The 21,472-nt window shown below is 34.6% G+C and overlaps 1 protein-coding gene across 4 annotated transcripts in view; it reads right to left on the bottom strand.

The window, feature by feature from the left end:
- Positions 1-2,975: 2,975 nt before the first annotated feature.
- The window catches only part of LOC126879757 (serine protease inhibitor 42Dd-like), a 53,895-nt gene continuing 35,398 nt past the window's right edge, over positions 2,976-21,472 (bottom strand). For 3 of the 4 annotated variants that reach the window (XM_050643000.1, XM_050643002.1, XM_050643001.1), the window contains exon 4: positions 5,460-6,422. In XM_050643000.1, coding sequence (XP_050498957.1) covers positions 5,594-6,422 — 829 coding nt within the window. In that variant the 3' untranslated portion in view covers positions 5,460-5,593. Of the gene's footprint in view, positions 3,248-5,459; positions 6,423-21,472 lie in introns of those variants that run through there. The other variant, XM_050643003.1, reaches the window with a different exon arrangement.

The raw sequence follows: 21,472 nt of genomic DNA, 5'->3' as shown, positions 1-21,472 counted from the left end.
GCTAAAGTTGTTATCATTAAAACAATTTGAGGATTCTAGTCCCTCAGAACACGTCGTGATGTTTAAAAATTTCGTTTTGGAGAGGCAGCGGAATAGTAATTTCGGTGACATTCCCTTGATTTTTGCAGGTATATAATTCTTTCAAAAGTAAGAAAGGACCTATAAGCATTAAGATCAGCTTCCACCTCATCTGAACCAATCCCATAGGTATTGTTAAATTCCAGCAGAATTCGTCGTAGATCTTCAGTCTTAGTGGGAAGTCCATCGGAAGACAAAAAGAGTTTAACGCTTGTGTTGGTAAATCCATCGTAAAACACTGAAGCTGGTTGGTCGTGTAGATAAGCAAGATGAAGTTTAATGGCTTTTAAGATATCCGGTTCCCTTAATCTGGCTAGAAGATAGCGACTATTCGAGTTATTGGTTAATCTAACTCTTGGTGGGGTCAAAGGATCCAGATTTATCGAAGGTTCTAAAGTATCCTTCTTAATGAAATTTATAGGCGAATGGAACGGATTCTTAGATTTCCAAACTTCGATGGCGTGCTTGTTTGTACGTATGTTTGTGTTTTCTACTTCATCTTGGTTCTTGCGAGAATTGGTAATTGGATTTTCCAAGGTAGCAGGACTTCTGAGATTCTTCGGATTCTTATGTGACTCAGATGAAAGCGTTGGTTCAGAATAGGAAGATTCTATAGACCATTTAATGTTAACACCAGGTGGCCAAATTTCCTTATTAAATAATAAGTTAATAGATGTTTTAGATTTTATACCTATTTTGAACGAAGAGCCAGTTGTTGTGTCAGCATCTTTAAGGAGTGCGTAACATTTAATATATTCCTTAATGCCTAGCTTCTCTTTAATATAGTGAACAACTTGTATAGGGGTGTACGTTGGGGTCAAGTTACTAATAACTACAAAGTGACATTTATCATCTGTAATTTTTGGCTTTTGCTATGGACTTCGTTCGAGATGTCGGGGCTCTTCAGTTTGGGTACTTGCGGTGGCATAAGATGTATTTTTCTTCAATATCTCTTTTTTAGTTGGTATAGTAGATAGATTTTTTGTAAGACTGCTCATTTGATTTGAAATTTCACCGACATTTGAAGAGAGCCTTTCTAATCCCAACTTAATCTCAGTTGAATTTGTATCTTGGATTTCAACCTTGATAGTCTCATCTGAAGAAGAGCCGAAAAAAATTGACGATATATTGAAAATGTCGTGTTCCATCTGCCTTACAGATTTTAAAACCTTTTCAGGATTCAGCAGGTTGTTTAGTTTGTGGATCTCGTCAATTTTTTTCGTAAGATAGTCCAGTTTGCCGTCATTTTTAGTTAATAGGTCATAAGTCTCGATGAAAACAGGCAAATTGTCATTTAGTTTTTTAGTAACTTGAATTAAGGCCTCAAAGTTCTCTAAAGGTATTTCATTTTTTGATAAATTTGTAATATTTTCATTTAAATATCTCAAGCTTGGAGAGTCACATACGGTACAAAAGAATCTAAGATGAGAAAACTTTTGGTCCAATAAGGCTTTAGTGATGGTCTTGTTTAATCCCGTATATTTCATACAGAAGTTTATTTGGCAATCTCCATTACATCTTAACTGGTTGTATTTATCCGAGTCAGAATATTGTGTAAGACAATGTTCACAAGTATACGTCATTTTCAAGGTTAGATGTGCAAAAATTAACTAGGTCGATGAGATGATGGTAATAAAAATTGAAACACTTACAGCTAGTATTCACAACACATAAATCAAAACTAATAACAAAACTTGTAAACACAAGAAAACAAATCAAAACATACATCCGTATACTTCCACTGCTGGAAAACGAATGGATATAGTAGTTCTCAGTTCTCTTATTAATTTTTCTTGAAGTAATAGTTTTATGTTGTACGTTATATGCAGTGTTTTTCGTTTTTGTAGAGTTCCGTAGTTTTTGGCACTTTTAAGTTTATTACAATACCTTAATTTTATTTATATCTGCTAGGAGTGGGAAATTATTCTTTCCACATATTCTTTGTATTGATTTATTTGTATCTATAAAATCCGTTGATGAATTTTGGTTGTATAGTACGCAGTTTCTATTAGTTGTTCACGTAAGAATTTTTCCACAAAGTGCACGGAAAACCATAGACGCCATTATCATGAATGAAATATCTTCTTTTTCTTCGTAAAGTACCCTCTCCTCAATGGAGGTTGGCTACTACCTTAGACAAGGAAAAAAGAGAGGACGGGTAACACTCACTTAACACACATGTTCCAAAAGTGAAGCCAGTTTTTGGTTTGTTCGTCACTAAAAACATGGCGGTCACGTCAAAAATAACAATGGATTGCCAGTGGTGGATGTTCGTTGAAGGTTAAAATTTCATAAAAAATAAAGTAAATCATCATCTAAAATTCGTAATAAAAACGTATGTATGTATTGAAACGTATGTACGTAATATGAGCAACTTAATAAAACATTTACCGTACACAAATTCTTCATTTTAAATACATTTCATGTTTTTATTTTAAATACTCAATGCATATCAATACCCCAAAGATACGTCGATGATCAAAATCTCTGGTGTCGGTTTGGCTTCACTTTTGGTCATAGGATTACTCGTCCTCTCTCTTTCCTTGTCTAAGGCTACTACCATTGAAAACTCTTCTCTGTCCACAGCTGTTCTTATTATCTCTTTCAAAATTTAGCCATCCCTTTTGTCTGATGTTTCGTAGCCACGATGGTATTTTCCTTTTTAGTCCACTCTTGCCCTCAATATTTCTTATCACTAATAATATTTTCTAATGAAATATTAAAGTATTCTAAGTCGAATGAAATACAACCTATTAAACAAAACCACCAACTCTTCAACAATTTGAAATCCTTTTCAAGTTTTCAAGTAAAAATTCATGAGTGTACAAAATGTTTTGGTAAGACTATCATAAAAATATCAAGGACTTTCTGAAAAAAGCAAAGAAAGAAACAAAAAATTATAATTAAACATTTAATAATATTAATATTACAAATAACTATAATAAATTAAACCACCTTGCAACAAGTGTATCAGTCACCTTTTCAGAAAGAAAAGTTCTTACAATACAAAAAACAGATTATAATACTTACTTTATCTAATGTTTCTCGGGATTGGATATCGTACCCCAGTAAATGGCAGCCTGAGTTTCTTCATGCCTGATGAAAAACAAACTTTTGGACCCTCCCTCGTAAAAGGTAGTGCCTGCTGTAACGGAGGCAGCTTCCGTACCTTTTTCATTAACGGAGAATATTGTTTGTTGATAAATATCCGAAACCTTCAGATTAACACCCCGAGCGGCATTATCTAGACTAGACAAATATCCGTGTGGGCAGGATCTGTGAAATTTTGGTACCTATTACTTACTGCTTTAATATTGAATAACTAAATTATCTAAAGTTTCCCATATAAAGATATCCTTTGGAGAGATTTGTTGTTTTAATTGTTTTTGTACATCTCATAATTTTGTAAGAATAGGAGAATAGAAGAAACATAGGCATAGGAGAGTATCAGTGGGGGCTCAGAAAAGGCAGAAGTACTGTGGATCAAGTCTTCACACTACGAGAAATACAGGCTGAAAGTTACGACTACAGTAAAAACACGATTGCTCTTTTCATTGGCTTTAAACAGGCTTTTGATCTAGTCAAAAGAAGTGAACTATTCACAGCATTGTTAGATATGGATATCTGTCCAAAGCTTACTAGAATGATAAAATTAACTCTTCAAAGAACATTGAATAAAGTCAAGGTAAACAAAAGTATAACAGAAAGCTTCGAGGTCAAACAAGGAGTGCGGCAGGGTAATCGATTATCATCTAGAATGTTTAGCATGATATTAAAAAAGGTTATATAGGAAGCAAACATCAATAAAACAAGTCTGATCTATTACAAAAAACATCAATGCTTAGCATTTGCAACGATTTGGTAATGTTGTCTAGAAGCAAAATAGAACTTATGGAAACTGTCATAAAACTCGAAGAGAGGGCAGCAAGCAAAGGATTGCATATAAATGAACCAAAAATGAAGTATATGGAACGAACACATAAGCAATTCATGCGGGGACATACACAACAACGACAACAGCAAAGGGAACACAACATGAATTCGAAGAAGTTGAAAGCAGGAACTGTCTTCACACGAGAACCTAACTGTGAAGAAGAAATACAGAAAAGAATATGTCGGCAACCGCGCTACATAATATATGTTCTTAATGTGTTGTTAAGAAGCAAAAAATACATCTCGAAGAGCAAAACTAAGAACTTACAAGACCGTAATAAGGCCGATAGTGACGTATGCTTCTGAAACATGGGTCGCAAAAAAACACCAAGTTTTTATTAGTTTGGGAGGAAAATACTGCGCAAAATCTTTAGTGGCAAGAACTTAAATGGACAATGGATAAGAAGAACAAATAACTAACTAACTGAGCTCTATCAAGAACCTACCATATTCTACCTACCAATTCCCAAAATAGCCCTATCTGGTGCATTGACAAGCAAAAACGAAGATGAAGACCGAGGTCAAGATGGAGCAAGGGAGTTAAAGAAGATATAAGAAGACTTAACGTAACTAACTGGGAAAGAAAAGCAACTGACAAAAGGGAGTGGAAAATACTAGTACATCAAGCCATGGGTTTACTGGGCTCGTCGTTCTTACATATGATTATTATTATACTTTTGGAGGGGTTTTAGTACACTGATTGTGTTAGTTAAATGTAAGTTTGTCATTTTTACATCTACTGACCTATTTTTCATATTTGATAAAGAGTGAAAAATCTCTTTTGGATATAAACTAGTAAAATACTTTTTTTTATATCGTATTTGTGCTCAGGTTTCTAGATTTAAGCGCATTATATTATTACGTTTATGTGATTGTACTAAACCTAGATTCTATTAGTTTTGATCAAGGCACTATTTATAGTTCTCTTATTGACTTTCCTTGAAATAGTTCTATGGTCTACATTGTATATAATGTTTTTCGTTTTTGCATAGTTTCGTAGTTTTGGGCACCCCTAAGTTTATAACAATACCTTAATTTTATTTATATATCTGCTAGGAGTGGGAAATTATTTCTTCCACATTCTTTGTATTGAACCTATAAAATCCGTTATGAATTTTGTTGTATAGTACGCAGGTTCTATGGTTGTTCACCGTTCACGTACGAATTTTTCCACAAAGTGCACGGAAAACCATAGACGACATTAATATGAATGAAATATCTTCTTTTCATCTTAAAGTACCTACCCTCTCCTCAATGAAGGTTGGCTACTAAAATTGCAAACTCCTGTCTGTCTTCAGCTGTTCTTATTATCTGTTCAAAATTTAAGCCCTCTCCTTTGTCTGATGTTTCTTAGCTACGATGGTAGTATCTGTACACAATGGTGTACAAAGAGTATTGGATAAAAATATCCAGGATTTTCTGAAAAAGAGAAAGAAAGAAACAAAAAATTATAATTAAACATTTAATAATATTAATATTACAAATAACTATAATAAATTAAACCACCTTGCAACAAGTGTATCAGTCACCTTTTCACAAAGAAAAGTTCTTACAATACAAAAAACAAATTATAATACTTTATCTAATGTTTATCAGGATTGGATATCGTACCCCAGTAAATGGCAGCCTGAGTTTCTTCATGCCTGATGAAAAATGAAAATGGCCTACCTAAGAACAAACTTTTGGACCCTCCCTCGTAAAAGGTAGTGCCTGCTGTAACGGAAGCAGCTTCCGTACCTTTCTCATTAACGGAGAATATTGTTTGTTGATAAATATCCGACACTTGCAGATTAACACCTCGAGCGGCGTTATCCAAATAAATATCTGTGTATTTCGGATCAGTGAAATTTTGGTACTGCCTTAATTGATTAACTAAATTATCTAAGATGTTTCCTTGCCTTACGTGAGTTTTGTTATCTTGAATTTTTTTGTACGTCGCATACTTTTGTAGGGGTTTGAGTAAACTGATTGTGTTAGTTAAATGTAACTTTGGCATTTTTACATCGACTGACTTATTTTTCATATTCAATAAAGAGTGCACAACCTCTTTTGGATCTAAACTGGCAAAGAACTTTTTGATATCGTATTTGTGCTCATGATGTATACTGGGAAGGAAAACATACATTCCAAGTTCTCTATTTTTGTAAGGTAAACAAACCAGCTTGTAATTTTTCGTTTCGATGTATGGTACGTCTTCCATTTTGCCAACCATGTAGAGAACGCTGACGTTGTGTGTGGGACTCACTGTAAACGTATCCATGTGATTCAATGAGTCGGAAAACGGTGTTTCCCAATCAGCGTAAAAGTAGATGGAATTAAGAAACATGGAAGCAGTATTCCTGGGAGGTGGAGACGTTAAAAAGGATTTGATTAAGCCGTTGGTGCGGTCCGCTGCCCATTGGTTAATTATTCTGGAAAGAAAAAGAGTACATGAGTCAATGTGCACAATTTTTTTATATAAAAATGAAAGATAATATACAACATAATTGCAACAAAAAGATAGCCCTAAATAAATTACAGAAGAATCTCGACCCTATAATCGCTATATAACTAATATTTTGTTATACTTAACAATATGTACAGTGATGAGCGTACTAATAATCGGCAAAATAACGCAAAAGATGGAAAACATATATTAAGTTGTCAGATAAAAAGAGATGAACCTAGTGGAGGTGTTAAATTTAGCGATAGTAACTTATAGATTGACATTATATTGATTGTTTCCCACCTTTAGATGTATCGGACGAGTTTGAGAAATGCCACTGTCATAGTGACAGTTTTAGTTGACATACTCCTCTGATACGTCTAAAGGTGGAAAACAATCAATATAATGTCAATTTATATGTTACTATCGCTAAGTTTAACAACTCTGCTAGTTTTATTTCTTTTTATATCACCACAGCGAAAATATATCGACTGGTCCAAATCTTCGATGAAATGGAAAGAGCTATATAACTATCAATTAACAGGAACGCAATCGGTCCTGATGAAAGTATTGGCATCAATGTGCAAATATACGATTTGACATTGAATGGATACGCGAGATATATAGGAACTACTATCCATAGCGCAAACGTTATCGAACAAAGAGCTGGTGGGACTAACAGAAAATAAAACATTAGGAACCTTTATTTTGGGAAGCCCACATAGATACAAAACAAAGAACATATTGGGAGATATAATGGTAGATTAGGATATAACGAGTCGAACTAGATTAGGATGTAGCAGAAGATAAAGCAGAGATAGAAGAAGATATAACATCGATAAAGCAGAGTCGAGAATAACAAATGAATGGAAAACACAGAATCCGCTTAAACGACGGCGACGTTCAAAGAGAAAAACAACTTAAAATAATCTGTTATGCAGACGATGCAATACTAATCTCTCAAAGTGAAGATGATTTACAACGTATGCTGTACCAATTTAACATAACTGCCAGAAAATTTAACATGTTAATTTCCCCAAAAAAGACAAAATGCATGGTTATAACAGCAAATCCAATAAGATGTAAATTGGTGCTGGAGGGTCACATAAATTAGACAAGGCTAAAACGGCGGGTTCGTTGGAAGAAATATTCCCATGAGATTTTTTTCCATGATCACATTCGTGAAACACCCCAGAATAAGGTTCAAAAAGTCGCCCACGCGAAAAGTGGTCCAATTTTACTTTATCGTACTACATACGTAGTATAGTATAATAGATAAAGTTATAGGATCGTGCAAAAATTTTTTTTTCAGATTTCACTTTTTTTCGACGTCTTTTTTTTCGACGTCCCCCTGAGTCTAATAAGCAGATAAAGAAAACATGTCGGAAGTATGTACGTACGTAGGTACGTACGTAAGTACGTACGTATGTACGTACGTAAGTACGTATGTATGTAAATTGAATGACATTAGTCAGATTTCTTAACTCCCCATAGGAGGGGAGTTATGATTTTTTTATATAAAAATATTCGAGTGCCCGTAACTTTCTTTGTAATAGAAACTAAAATTTGAAATTGTGCAGACATATATGGTACGTTATTATCTATTATCACAAAAAATTTTACTCAAAATATGGCTTCCGGTTGAACCGGAAATGAAAAAAATCTTAATTTTTTTAGATACGCCCTGTATATTTTTACGGATTTTGGAAGAACGCAAAATTACCTTTCCAATGACATAAAACTCGTTGCTGTATCTCAAAAACTAGAAAAGTTACAGTAAATAAAAACTTTGCTATAATCTTGTGTGTGTCCTCTCTCAGGCGATCATAGCAGAGCATTATTATAGGGCAGTCAATGAGGGTATTTGGCTCCGAATTCTATCTTACTACATCGATGTACTTGATATTTTCATAGTAAGAAGGGAATAGCTCAAGAAACAAAATCTATCCTATATACTATGGCGCTTTTATCTTGGGGCGGTTCCCACCCCTTTAAGGGGGGTGGAAAATTTGTTGGTCAAAATAAGCACGGAAGTATCTAGAGAACCTATTTCTAAGCAAAAACTGGTCTATACTTTTTTGAGAACTCAATACTTTTTGAGTTATGCGTAGTTGAAAATTGGCCATTTTCATTGAAAAATGACACCTTTTCGAACGGTTTTTTGTGAATACCTTAAAAACTATGTATCGAATTACAAACACTATATAAAACATTTTTTAGATTATAAATAACAAAGAGATTCGTTCCTTCGTAAATGTTCTATTTATAATACAAAAAGAGATATGGTAGGTGAAAAGAGTTTGTTTTTTGGTGTATGCTCAAATTGGTGTATTCAACTTGAAATAACAAAGGAACGGTAGGTTTTACCTATAATGCTACCAACGCCTTTTGTAGTGTTTGAAAAGGCCATTAAAATGAGCACCGTTAAATGTCGGTTACATTCAAGCTAAGCGAGATATGGTGCAAAAAATATATATGACTAATGTACTTTAAGGAAAAATGAGACGTACATACATTTAACCCCTCATCCACCAGAATTTAAATGCATTGTTTTTCTTCTGCAATACCTTTTAATATAGTGTTATTTCCACTTTCAAAAAGTTGAACGGGTTTAAAATGAATGGTTTTTGTAAAAAAAAATGTGATCAAATTATAGAATGCATTTTTAAATTTTCTTAAAAATCTTCCTTTTTCTCCATGTAATTCGAAAATAAAAATGTTCCACCCCCGAGAAGTGGTGGGAACCGCCCCCATGATAAAAGCGCCATACTATATAGGATAGACATTGAATTAGGAGATTGGGCTACTCCCAAAATTTTATTAAAATCCATGCAGTAGGACCGAATTCGGAGGTAATATCTTGTTCTTAATCTCGCGCATTGACTGGCGTAATAGAAATAGAATCAAATGCAAATATTGTAAACTATTAATTTCTCAGAAAAATGAACTAATTTGAAATGAAAGTATGACTATAATATTCTATTCATTTATGCAATAATCTATACATCTATAGTGTGTCCCCGAAATATGGCATCGAACATTTTCTCAAATGCAGGAATTAAAGATGCGTAGAACTATAAAATATTTTCAAGTATGCAAGGTGTTTCTAAAATATCACAATAACGAGTAACTTTGTTATTTTTATAGAATGCCAGTATTTAGTACGATAACGATAATAGATCGGTACGATAAAGTTCTCGGGCGGCCCTTCCGTCCAGCGTTTTTTTTAATTTGTTTTTAATCAAATTGCAAAAATAAATATTTTCGGCCTCGACAATTTTTTTTAGAGTTTTCGGACTATTCTGGACAGAAAAGGTCTCTTGCAATTTTTCTCTAAAGTTAATCGTGTTCGAGTTATAAGCAATTTAAAATTTGAAAAACGCAAAAATGGTCATTTTTAAGACTTAATAACTCAGTTAAAGATTATTATGAAAGTCAGAAAGTGACTAAATCAAATTTAAATCCCCCCTTCATGATCCTGAAGAAATTTGTGTCATTAATTTATTGCTAAGCTGTTATTTTTATTTATTAATAATGAGCGGTAAGATTGTCTTGACGTGGCTGTAAATGTGAGTGCGAGTGAGATGCGCCATTGGACTGCCTGAATGGCATCTCTTTCGCACTCATCATGGACGGCCGCCTAATACATGCATGGCGCTCATTATTTTTACTTAAAAATAACAGCTTAGTAATCAAATAATGACAAAAATTTCTTCAGGATCTTATAGGAGGGGCTTTAAACTTTGATTTAGTCACTTTCTGACTTTCATAGTAATAACTTTTAGCTGAGTTATTAAGCCTTGAAAATCGCCATTTTCGTTTTTTTTTCAATTTTAAAATGCTTTTACCTCGAAAACTATCAACTTTAGAGAAAAATTATAAGAGACCTTTTTTATCCAGAATAGTCCACAAAACCTAAAAAAAATTGTCAGGGCCAAAAATATTGATTTTTGCAATTTGATTAAAAAAGATTGTTAAAAAAAATTTGGACCACTTTTCGCGTGGGCGACTTCTTGAATCTTATTCTGGAATGTCTCACGAATGTGATTATGCAAAAAAATCGCATGGGTATATTTTCTCCAAAGAACCCGCCGTTTTAGCTTTGTCTAAATAGAACAAGTGATGGAGTTTAAATATCTAGGCATCACACTATCTAGCTACGGAAAGCTCGAAACAGAAGTGGAAGATCAAGTGAAGAGAGCAAACAGAGCGGCAGGTTGCCCGAATGACACAATATGGAGAAATAAAAATATCGGAAAAGAATCCGATACGACGAACAAATAGAACGAAGAATATTTTTTTCTGAATGGAGATGGCGAAATTTATAGAGTAGAATTTTGTATCATCGATGACGTCATTGGTCTTTAGTTCTTCAAAAGTAATTGATTCATTATGTTATGTTTTTACAAACAGCTTAATTAACAGTTAAAAGAAATAATGCGGTTAGAATAATTACGTAAACATAAGTTAAGTGAGTTTTTATGTCTACCATTAACAATCAGATACTCGCTTTTGAAATTGAAAACGTGTTATTTCGGAAATACCACTTCTTTCCAACCATCAACAACAAAATATGTTAAATAGTTAAATGTGTATGATTTAATTAAATACTATACCTATCATTCATCTTATTTCATCTTAAACAACAAAAGCTTTAGTGTTTCTGGAAATAATGGTTACATAACATCGATGCAAAAGTCATAAAAAAAGTTAATCGGTGCAATTTATATTTTGTAAAGTCATCTTAGAACCTATTAATAATATTAACTAGATTTCACCGTACACTTAAATCTAGAAAATAGTACAATATAATCAGCATTGTCAAGGTGTTCCTTTTCTGGTGGAATTGTTTCTCTCTTCTTGTAAAAAACTCTTGTAAAGAAAAGGCGATCAGGTGCGGGATTTACAAATATGTATTACAATCAATTTGAATTGTGAACAAAACTACCATTTATCACCTTTCTGGTACGTTTATTGAACGAGTTACTTTGTTAGTTTCTCTTTCATAATTTTAATGTCTTTAATAACATGGTCCTTTCATCTTCCTTTAGGTCTTACTCTCGGTATTTCTTTATCTTTACTATGATTACTGGTCTGATTAATCTGGTAGGTACCTGGTAGGTACTTTAATTACTGGATTTTTACTTGAATTCTATATTTAAATTCTCTGTTATATTTTTTTGGACCATTATGTTTTCGTTCTTATTTGTTTAATTTCTGGATCTAGCGTTCATTTAGGAATCTAGACTTAAAGCTAGCGTTTTGGCTTTTATATCTACACATGAACATACAGTATCCGCCAAAATAAACAGTACCGAATATAAAAAAATATATTTATGAATTAATTTTTAGAATACATATGTTCAAAATATGCACCATGGCGTTGCAAACAAGTTTCAAAGTGGTTGCTGCAAATGTTAAAAATAAGTTATTATTTTGTTCCGTAGTTCTCCAACAGTTTCTGGCGGATTTTCCGAGCTAAATATGGAATTCTTCATCATACCCAAATGTAGGCATCCGGTGGTGTTAAATCCGGTGAATAAGGTGGATACTCGAAATCTGTGCGACGGAAAATTATTCTGTTGCCAAAATGTCCACGGAGCAAATTTATCGGGCGTTCGGCTGTATAGCTTGTTGCGCCATCCTGTTGAAACCATTTCTTACGGATTCTTAAATTACGCGCACGACAAAATGTCTTTAAATCTCTGATAAAAGGTGTCACCAATATTATGTCTGTACCGCTTTTGATTGACAGTAACTGGCTGCTCATTCTCATCTTCAACAAAATAAGGACCAACTATCAAAGGACCAGATACAGCAACCCAAATGGTTACTCGAGCACTGTGAAGAGGCTTTTCTGCAATTAATCAGGACATTCCAACCCAAGGAATCGATTTGTTTGTCGGTTGATGTAACCGTTGAGGTGAACGTGACTTTCGTCAGAAAACCATACGTTTCTTAAAAAATCGGGATCTTCATACACTAAGCTCAGCATGTGTCCACAGTAAATTTCTCTTTTACGTTTATCCGCAACATTTAGTCGTTGTCCCATTTGAATTCGGTATGGAAAGCCGCCAACAGATTTGAACACTCGACGTGTAGATGTTTCACTTATATTCAGTTTACGTGCTGTTCGTACAAGACTTATTTGCTGAGAGTGGATGATTTGATTAAATACGCACCCTTTATTAGCATTGGTACAAACAGTTCTTCGACGACCTGAAGACCTGAAGAGCCTTTACGTTGACATAATACACTACAAGTGCGACGAAATTTCTCAACAACCGCTAGCATTACAGCTTTACTAGGGGACGCCTTGTTTAAACGTTGTTGATAACTTTCTGACACTTGTTTTAAACATAAGCCATTATTCCGTCCAAATCCGTATGAGCGGAAATAACGTTCTACTAAAAAAACTTTTTCTTCGGTAGAAAGAACCATAATGACAAATATTTTAACTGTAAAATAATGTCCAGTTGACACCTAATGACAAGTATACCAAATTTGATAAATACAACTTGCGTGCGCAATTTCAGAGCCCTCTTAGTTTCGGTACTGTTTATTTTGGCTAGAGATGCATCAAGTCAAACTAGTTTGATTTTACTCAACAAACTTGACTTGACTTGAAAATAAAACTTTTTGTATAACAAAGTTTGACTTGACTTGATTTCGATATCTTTAGGTTTGACTTGAATTCAAACATCTTCAAATAGTTTGAAAAGTTTGAATATTACGCAACGTGTTTATTTGTTCAGAGAAATAGCGTCTTATAGTATGATACAATTGATCCAAATACTGGCATAAACCGGACATCCAAAGTGAAAGTTATCATCCAACACCAAATTGTTCTATATGGTCCACATAATGTTCAGAAAAAAATCACCATTTTGAGCGTCGGGTTTGAAGGGGAGAGGGGGAAGAAATCGGTAAATTCGTAATTTTTTTACGTTTTTCGTCAATATTTTTAAAACTATGCGGTTTAGCATGAACAACCTTTTATACAAAAATGTTCTACATTCAATTTGAAATAAAAAAGGCCCAATGCATAATCCTTCTAAAATGAACGGGTCCAAAGTTACGGAGGTAGTATAGTATAACTGGTCAAAAAAAGGCCTAACCCAAACATCCAAAGTAAGAGTCCTCCTCCAACACCAAATTGTTCTATATGATCCACATATTGTTCAGTAAAAAGTTACACTATTTTGAGCGTCCGGTTTGGAGGGGAGATTGGGGAGAAATCGGTAAATTCGTAGTTTTTTTTACGTTTTTCGTCAATATTTCTAAAACTATACTTTAGCGTAAACAATGTTCTATACAAAATTGTTCTACATAAAATTTAAAACAAAAAAGGTCTGATATATAATTGTTATAAAATCAACGCTTCCAGAGTTACGGAGAGTGAAAAGTGGAGGTTTTCGATATTTTTTATATTTTTTGGGCAATTGATGATGATTTTGGGTGGTGAGGTTGACGTTTATTCAAGGGCTTATCACTAACATGCCACGGAAATGACAAATTTTATTTACAAAACACAATCCTGTTAAAGAAAATTTCTTTCATCAGTACATATTAATATTATAAATTGCCCAAAAAATATAAAAAGTTTCGAAAACTTCCACTTTTCACCCTCCGTAACTCTGGAACCGTTGATTTTATAACAAATACACCCATACCTCGCTATACGGCCGCTCTGTATACGGCATTTCGCTATAACTGCCCTGTTCAATTACGGCACGGTTTCGATTTACGGCCTAAAATGTTTCGCTATAACGGCCCCATGTTGTCATTCTCGAGCAAACGCAATCTAGATGCACACTCTTTTCTATTTCCAGTTGTTTATGCATAATTTGAAAATAAAATGAGATGATGCCGCATCTCAGCAATATCTTAACATTTTAAAGGGAATTATAGAAAAAGGTGGTTATAAACTTGAACAAAAGTGGTAGACAAAACAGGACTTGTTGGAAGCAAATGCCTGATCGCAGGTACATTTCAAAAACTGAAAAATCTGCGCCTCGTTATAAATGGTCTAAAGAACGATTAACTTTGCTACTTGGTGCAAATGCCACTGGTGATATTAAGCTAAAACCACTTCTAAATTGTCCAAAAATCCAGGCCTATTAGAGGACTAAATAAAAATAATTTACCCGTTATATGGAGATACAACAAGAAAGCTTGGAGTTTGTAGATTATTTTTGGTTTTTGGAATCTATTATTATTTTATATGCCAGTGTATGTGCTTTTTTATGTATTTTTGATTTAAATAAAATAAACAGATAAAATGCATTTTTCACTGCAAACCATGTAACATATTTAACAGATTTGGAACCGATCCCATTAAATTTTTATGAATTTGTATTAGAATAATTGATTCGTTATACGGCATTTCGCTTTGCGGCCATGTTTCGTGGAACGTATCTAGGGCGTAAAGCGGGGTATGGGTGTATGTAAAGGACCTTTTTTGTTTTAAATTTTGTGTAGAATCCTTTAGAAACCGCATAGTTTTAGAAATATTAACGAAAAACGTAAAAAACTCCGAATTTACCGATTTCTTCCCCCTCTCCCCCCCCCCCCAAACCCGACGCTCAAAATGGTGAACCCGACTTTTTTCTTAACATTATGTGGACCATATAGAACAATTTGGTGTTGGAGGATAACTTTCACTTTGGATGTCTGGGTTTGGGACTAGTTATACCATACTATTAACGCATATTTCAACTTTAGGTTCAACTTTACTAAAGCAAAATGGGAAAAATTCTCTGAAACATTGGATCAAGAAGTTTCCCAGCTAGAACCTTGCCCTGATTCATACGATAAATTTGTAGAAATCGTAAAGCAAGTATCACGGAAATTTATCCCTAGAGGTTGTCGAACTGAGTACATAGCGGGGCTCAATGAAGAATCTAAACCCCTACTTAAAAGATACGAACAGCTATATGAAGAAGACCCTTTCTCGGAAGCGACAATACAGGCTGGGGAGGAAATGTTACATGCGATATCCGCCAACAGAACGGAAAGGTGGTGCAAGCTGGTCACGAGTCTGGACATGAAACAAAACAGCAGACGTGCCTGGAAGCTGATTCGGAATCTTGGCAACGATCCCGCTGCTCCGGCAGTCAACATGACAGAAGTCACACCCGATCAGATAGCCCATCATCTTCTAATGAACGGTAAGACGACATCAAGAAAGAACAAGGTGAGAGCTCAACGGAATATCGACGAAGAAAGAGATGTTCTAGGTACCTCTTTTTGTCTAGACGAGATGAGAGGCGCGATCCATCAAATGAAAGATAATAAAGCGGCTGGCCTGGACGACATACGAACAGAGCAAATAAAGAACTTTGGACTAAAAACCGTAGAGTGGCTCGTAAAAATGATGAATTGCTGCATCCGTACATTACAAATCCCCAAAATCTGGAGAAAAGCTAGAGTGGTAGCCCTCTTAAAACCAGGGAAGGATCCGGCGGATACAAAGAGTTTTAGACCTGTATCTCTCTTGTGCCACCTTTTCAAGGCCTTTGAAAGAATGATACTGAACCGGATCGCAGAATATGTGGAGACTAAAATTATTCCAGAACAAGCAGGATTCAGACCCGGAAAGTGCTGCTGCAGTCAAATTCTTAATCTCACCCAACATATTGAAGATGGTTTTGAACGGAAGGAAATAACAGGAGTAGCGTTCATAGACCTAACTGCCGCCTATGATACAGTTAACCATCAACGGCTACTCGCAAAACTCTACGAAACTACAAAGGACTTCCGACTAACAAGGTTAGTGAAATGTCTCCTCCAGAATAGACGCTTCTACGTAACGCTCCAGTCCAAGAACAGTCGGTGGAGGGACCAAAAAAATGGGCTACCACAGGGAAGTGTCCTCGCGCCGTTTCTATACAACATATACACCAACGACCAACCCATACACCAACAAACAAGGCAATTTATTTACGCTGATGATACAGCGGTGGCAGCTCAGGGAAGAACCTTCAATGAAGTCGAAGTGAAGCTGACAGATGCCCTGGGAGACTTAGCTCTATACTATGATAAAAACCATCTGAAACCCAATCCCACAAAAACCCAGGTATGTGCTTTCCACCTGAGAAACAAGCATGCCCGAAGGTCGCTGGAGGTGGAATGGCGTGGTCAGATGCTGGAACACAATAAGACGCCAAAATACCTTGGCGTCCGTCTGGATAGAACTCTGTCTTACCGATACCACTGTCAAGATGTTAAGAAGAAAGTAAGTGCCAGAAATAATATCATCCGCAAGCTAACTAATACAAAATGGGGAGCACAACCACACACTCTCCGCACTTCTGCCTTGGCATTATGTTTTTCGGCCGCGGAGTTTGGAGCACCAGTATGGGCAAACTCTGCTCACGCAAAGAACGTCGACGTGGCTCTAAATGAAACGGTCCGTATAATATCGGGTTGCCTGAAACCGACACCTATCGAAGAGGTATACCCCATTGCTGGAATTGCTCCACCACCAATCAGGAGAAAGGTCACGTCAGAGGTAGAACGGAAAAAGCAGGAGACGGACCGAAGACACCCCTTATATGACCACCAAACTCAGCCAAGCAGACTAAGATCTCGGAAAAGCTTCCTGAAAACATCAAGATCCATCCCCGAAGCGCCAGAGACGCGCCGAATACACCTATGGCAAGCGCCAACTACTGCGACACATTTTCCTCCCTCGGAGGAAATGGCTGCTGGACACAATTTACCGTATCCGACTTGGAAAGCGCTAAACAGACTAAGAACCGGCGTTTCACGTTGTGCTAGTAACCTGAAAAAATGGGGATACCAGGAGGACGATACCTGCGACTGTGGCGCGGTTCAGACCAGCCGGCATCTACTATCATGCACAGAGATGAGAGAGACCTGCACAGAACAAGACTTAATTATAGCAAATGACAGGGCCATCTATGTGGTCAACCATTGGAAATACAGAATTTAAAGTTGTTGGTGTTCCGGACACGGAAAGTAAGTAAGTAACGCATATTTATACATTAATTTTTAAAAAATTTAAACCCAATATTTGTAGCTTGTATCCGAAAGAAATTTAAATTTTGTTCTTTTGTGTTACTACAATTAATAGAGAGAAAATAAAATTATTGATTTAATTATTCGTATGTATTCAATAGTGATTAGAGAGTATCTGGAAATCATAAAATATTTACTTTTTTTTTATTTCTTCACAAAAAATCATTGGGTATCTGACACCCATGTGTGCGGTTTATGTAAAAAATAGGTGTGATCTTCCAGGGTTAAATTGTAGATAAAACCATATAGACCTGGATCCCGCGTACCAAAAAAAGTTGATTAATAGCAAGCTGAACATTTTTTAATAGCTTAACGGTGTCTAGTGTCTAGTCAGATAAACTTTGATGTATGGGAACACTGGAACAGGAGAAGTTTTAATTGTGGAACAGGTTAAAAATTTGGAACGTCAGACTACGTAAACGTTCCATGTATTTTGTCGGACAGAACTTCCAGTTGATTTGTTACCATTTCATTAAACTCTCATGCAAAAATCAGACTGGTGTTTATCACCAACTGGGCATTTTAATGAGTGGAACATGAAGAATATGTCAAATGACAGGAATCATGTTGGTTAGTAATAGCAGTCTGATTTTTGCATGAGAGTTTAATGAAAGGGTAACAAATCAATTGGGTGTTATCTCCGAGAAAATACATGGGACGTTTTCGTAATCTGACGTTCCAAATTTTTAAATTGTTCTACAATTAAAACTTCCACCGTTCTAGTGTTCCCGTATATCTAAGTTTGTCCGACTAGACACCGTTAAGCTATTAACACATTTTCAGCTTGCTATTAATCAACTTTTTTTTGGTACGCAGGATCCAGGTCTAATAACCCAATGGTTAGTTTTGAATTTTAAAGAAATACCAACGAATATACATCAGTACTTTTGTATTGTATTTTCGAGTGAACTAGCAGATTTTTACCAGATGTTTTTTCGAACTGGCCCTAAGATCAATAAATGCCTTTTTTAATAAAAGAAAGTCATAAAAATTCCAAATCATTTTATTTTGAGCTGTCCATTGAGACACATGTTACTGTGCTTGATCTGCTAAATACAGATTTTAAGATTTTTTCACTTGAATACTATTTTGTCCTATTGTAACATGAGCGGAGCGTGAGGGGGCAATATAATACAATCCATGGGTTCTATGTAAAATATAAACGAAAGTTGAAAAGGTGGAAGATTGTGATTCGGTAGTTTTTTTTATTTAAGTTAAACAACGCTGTTAATGTTACGTAATGCGCTGTTCGAACCATGCTACCCCCTCTCCGTGTAACGCGCCGTAACGTTTTACATGACTTCCGCCCCCCAACTTGCGTTACGTAATACTTGAACGCTCCCAAAGTAGATTAAATTACACTTTGGATGATAAAAAAACTATCCAACGAATTCTTTGTTTTAATCTAGTAACACTCAAATATAAAAAAGTTATATGGATAAAACGAAACTTGTCAGCAAGCAGTTCTAAGCATTCAGGAATCATTTTCAAGAAATTTAAATTTACGACCCTATTATGATTATAATCGTTTCCTGTATTACGTTACTTTTATGTGGCACTCATTGTATTATTAATTTTCTTGTCTTAATTGGCAACTAACATGTCAATCTCGACAAAAAAGTATATCTACTAAATAAATTATTTTTCAAACTCTTCAAACCTGTACGATTGACTAGTTTGACTTGACTTGAAATATTTGTCAGAAGGATTGACTTGAGTTTGACTTGAAATTAAGTCAAACTCAAGTCAAGTTCAAACATTCAAGTCAAACTTGTGCAATTCTAATTTTGGCGGATACCGTATTATATTTGGGTATGAGAGAGCTGTTTTCCAGATGGATGCCGCGTTATTTCAAACCAGTGTAAAAACAACCACGAATTGATGAATACTGATGAATCTTGGTGCTGTTTGAAAATGTTCAATCAGAATCAGTCAAAATTTTTGCATTTGTATGACACAATGGATGAAACATCGAAACGTGAATCCATCACTTCACTCCGGAATCAAATTGGCGGTCATCTGAGTGGACAGCGCCCGGATAAAACCGTTCAAAACGACTAAAGACGCAGAAAACAGCCGGAAACGTTATGGCCTCTGTATTTTGGGACCAACAAGGAATTATTTTCATTGACTATTTGAAACATGAAGAAATAATCAACAGCTATCTCTATATTGGTTTATTGGAGGTTTCAAGACTGAAATCTAAAAGAAAAGGGCTCATTTGTTGAAGAAAAAATTATTGTTTCACCAAGAAAATGCACCGTGTCACAAGTCGATGAAAACGAAAATAAAAAATGCACGAATTGGTCTATGAATTGCTTTCACACCCATCAGAAGTCAAGATTTCGCCTTCAGCTATTATTACATTTTTTCTAATCTAAAAAAAATGTTCCCTGGCAAGAGATATCGCTCCGATGAGGAAGTAATCGCCAAAACATAAGCCTATTTTGAAGGTAAATAGTCATTATAAATAAAAGTGCCTTTAACAATACTAAAAATTGTTATTAAAAAAGTTGTTGGGAATTAATTATGTTATAATATGCAATTACATTCTTTTAATTGAAAAAAAAATTAAATTTTTTTGCAAATTACCAATAGGTACCCAACATCATTTTTATTTATGATAATAACGCCGTTATTATTAATTTTACGAAAAAAAGTTATTCCTTATAAAAAGGTATGCATGATCTAAAATCTAAGATGCAACCATCGGGTATCAATTAATTTTATACGAGGTATGTCAAAAAATATAAATTTCGCTCAAGAGTAAAATACCTTTATAGGTATTTTTAACATAACACCTTTATATATTTCAATTAGAAGGATTACCTATTAAAACATAATTACAAACAACTTTATATAATAACAATTTTCAATATTGTGAAAAATAAAGGTACTTTACTCTTGAGCGAAATTCTTATTTTTTGACCTACCTTGTATAAAATTGATAAAATTTGATATATTATGATTGTATCTTAGTTACCAGACTATGCAGACATTTTTATAAGAAATAACTTTTTTTTCGTAAAATTAATAATAACGGAGTTATCATAAATAAAATTATGTTGGGTATCCGTAATATGCAAGAAATTTTAAATTTTTTTTAATTAGAAGAATGTAATTGTATATTATAACAAAATTTTTATTTCCAAACAACTTTTCTTAATAATATTTTTGAGATTGTAAAATATAAAGGTACTTTACTTTTGAGTGAAATTCTTATTTTTTGACATACCTCATTCTTGAGAAAATTAATTTATTCCAACTCAAACGTCCTCACTGTATAGTTACCTATGTTCGTGAATATTATAAATACTACGAATAGTTAACAATTCTAGAACAAGTTTAATTATATATAGGGTTGAAAAAATACTTTCTATTTTTTTTTACTTTTCATACTGCAGTATTTTTAATGCAGAATTATATGCCATATACAGAACACTCACATATTATTATATCTTCACCACAACAGAAATCCATCACTTCGACTGATTCACTAACCTCTACAATCCATAGAAGAAATATAACCAGAAAATCACATTTTAGGAAAAATCAAACAAAATCTGAAAGATATACAAAATTTTAATAAGGAGGTAATCTTCATTTGGATCCCATCACATATTGGCATTCGAGGTAATGAGAAGCAGATAAGTGTGCGCGTGAAGCCGTCAACTCAGTTTACTCTTTGATCAAGAAATATGTGATATCTAGTGATGTTCCAGGTATAATCAAATCACGGATCCTAGGTGAGTGGCAAAACCGGTGGTAATTGTCAGTGTCCAATCTTCAGAACATTAAACCGAACATTAAACCTTGGAGATCTTTCCACACCAAAAGAAGAGATCAAGTGACAATAACCCGTCTTAGATTAGGTCATATGAATGCAACACACAAGTTTTTACAAAAGAATCAGAACCAAATTGTGTGTAGTGTAACGTCAAGCTCTCGGTGAAACACATTATTTCATACTGTCCAGTTTTCTCCGTAGCAAGA

The sequence above is a fragment of the Diabrotica virgifera genome, chromosome 2 (assembly GCF_917563875.1).
Source record: "Diabrotica virgifera virgifera chromosome 2, PGI_DIABVI_V3a".
NCBI lineage: Eukaryota > Metazoa > Arthropoda > Insecta > Coleoptera > Chrysomelidae > Diabrotica > Diabrotica virgifera.
Note: the sequence above shows the minus strand (reverse complement) of the source record. Positions and strands in the feature narration are given on the sequence as shown.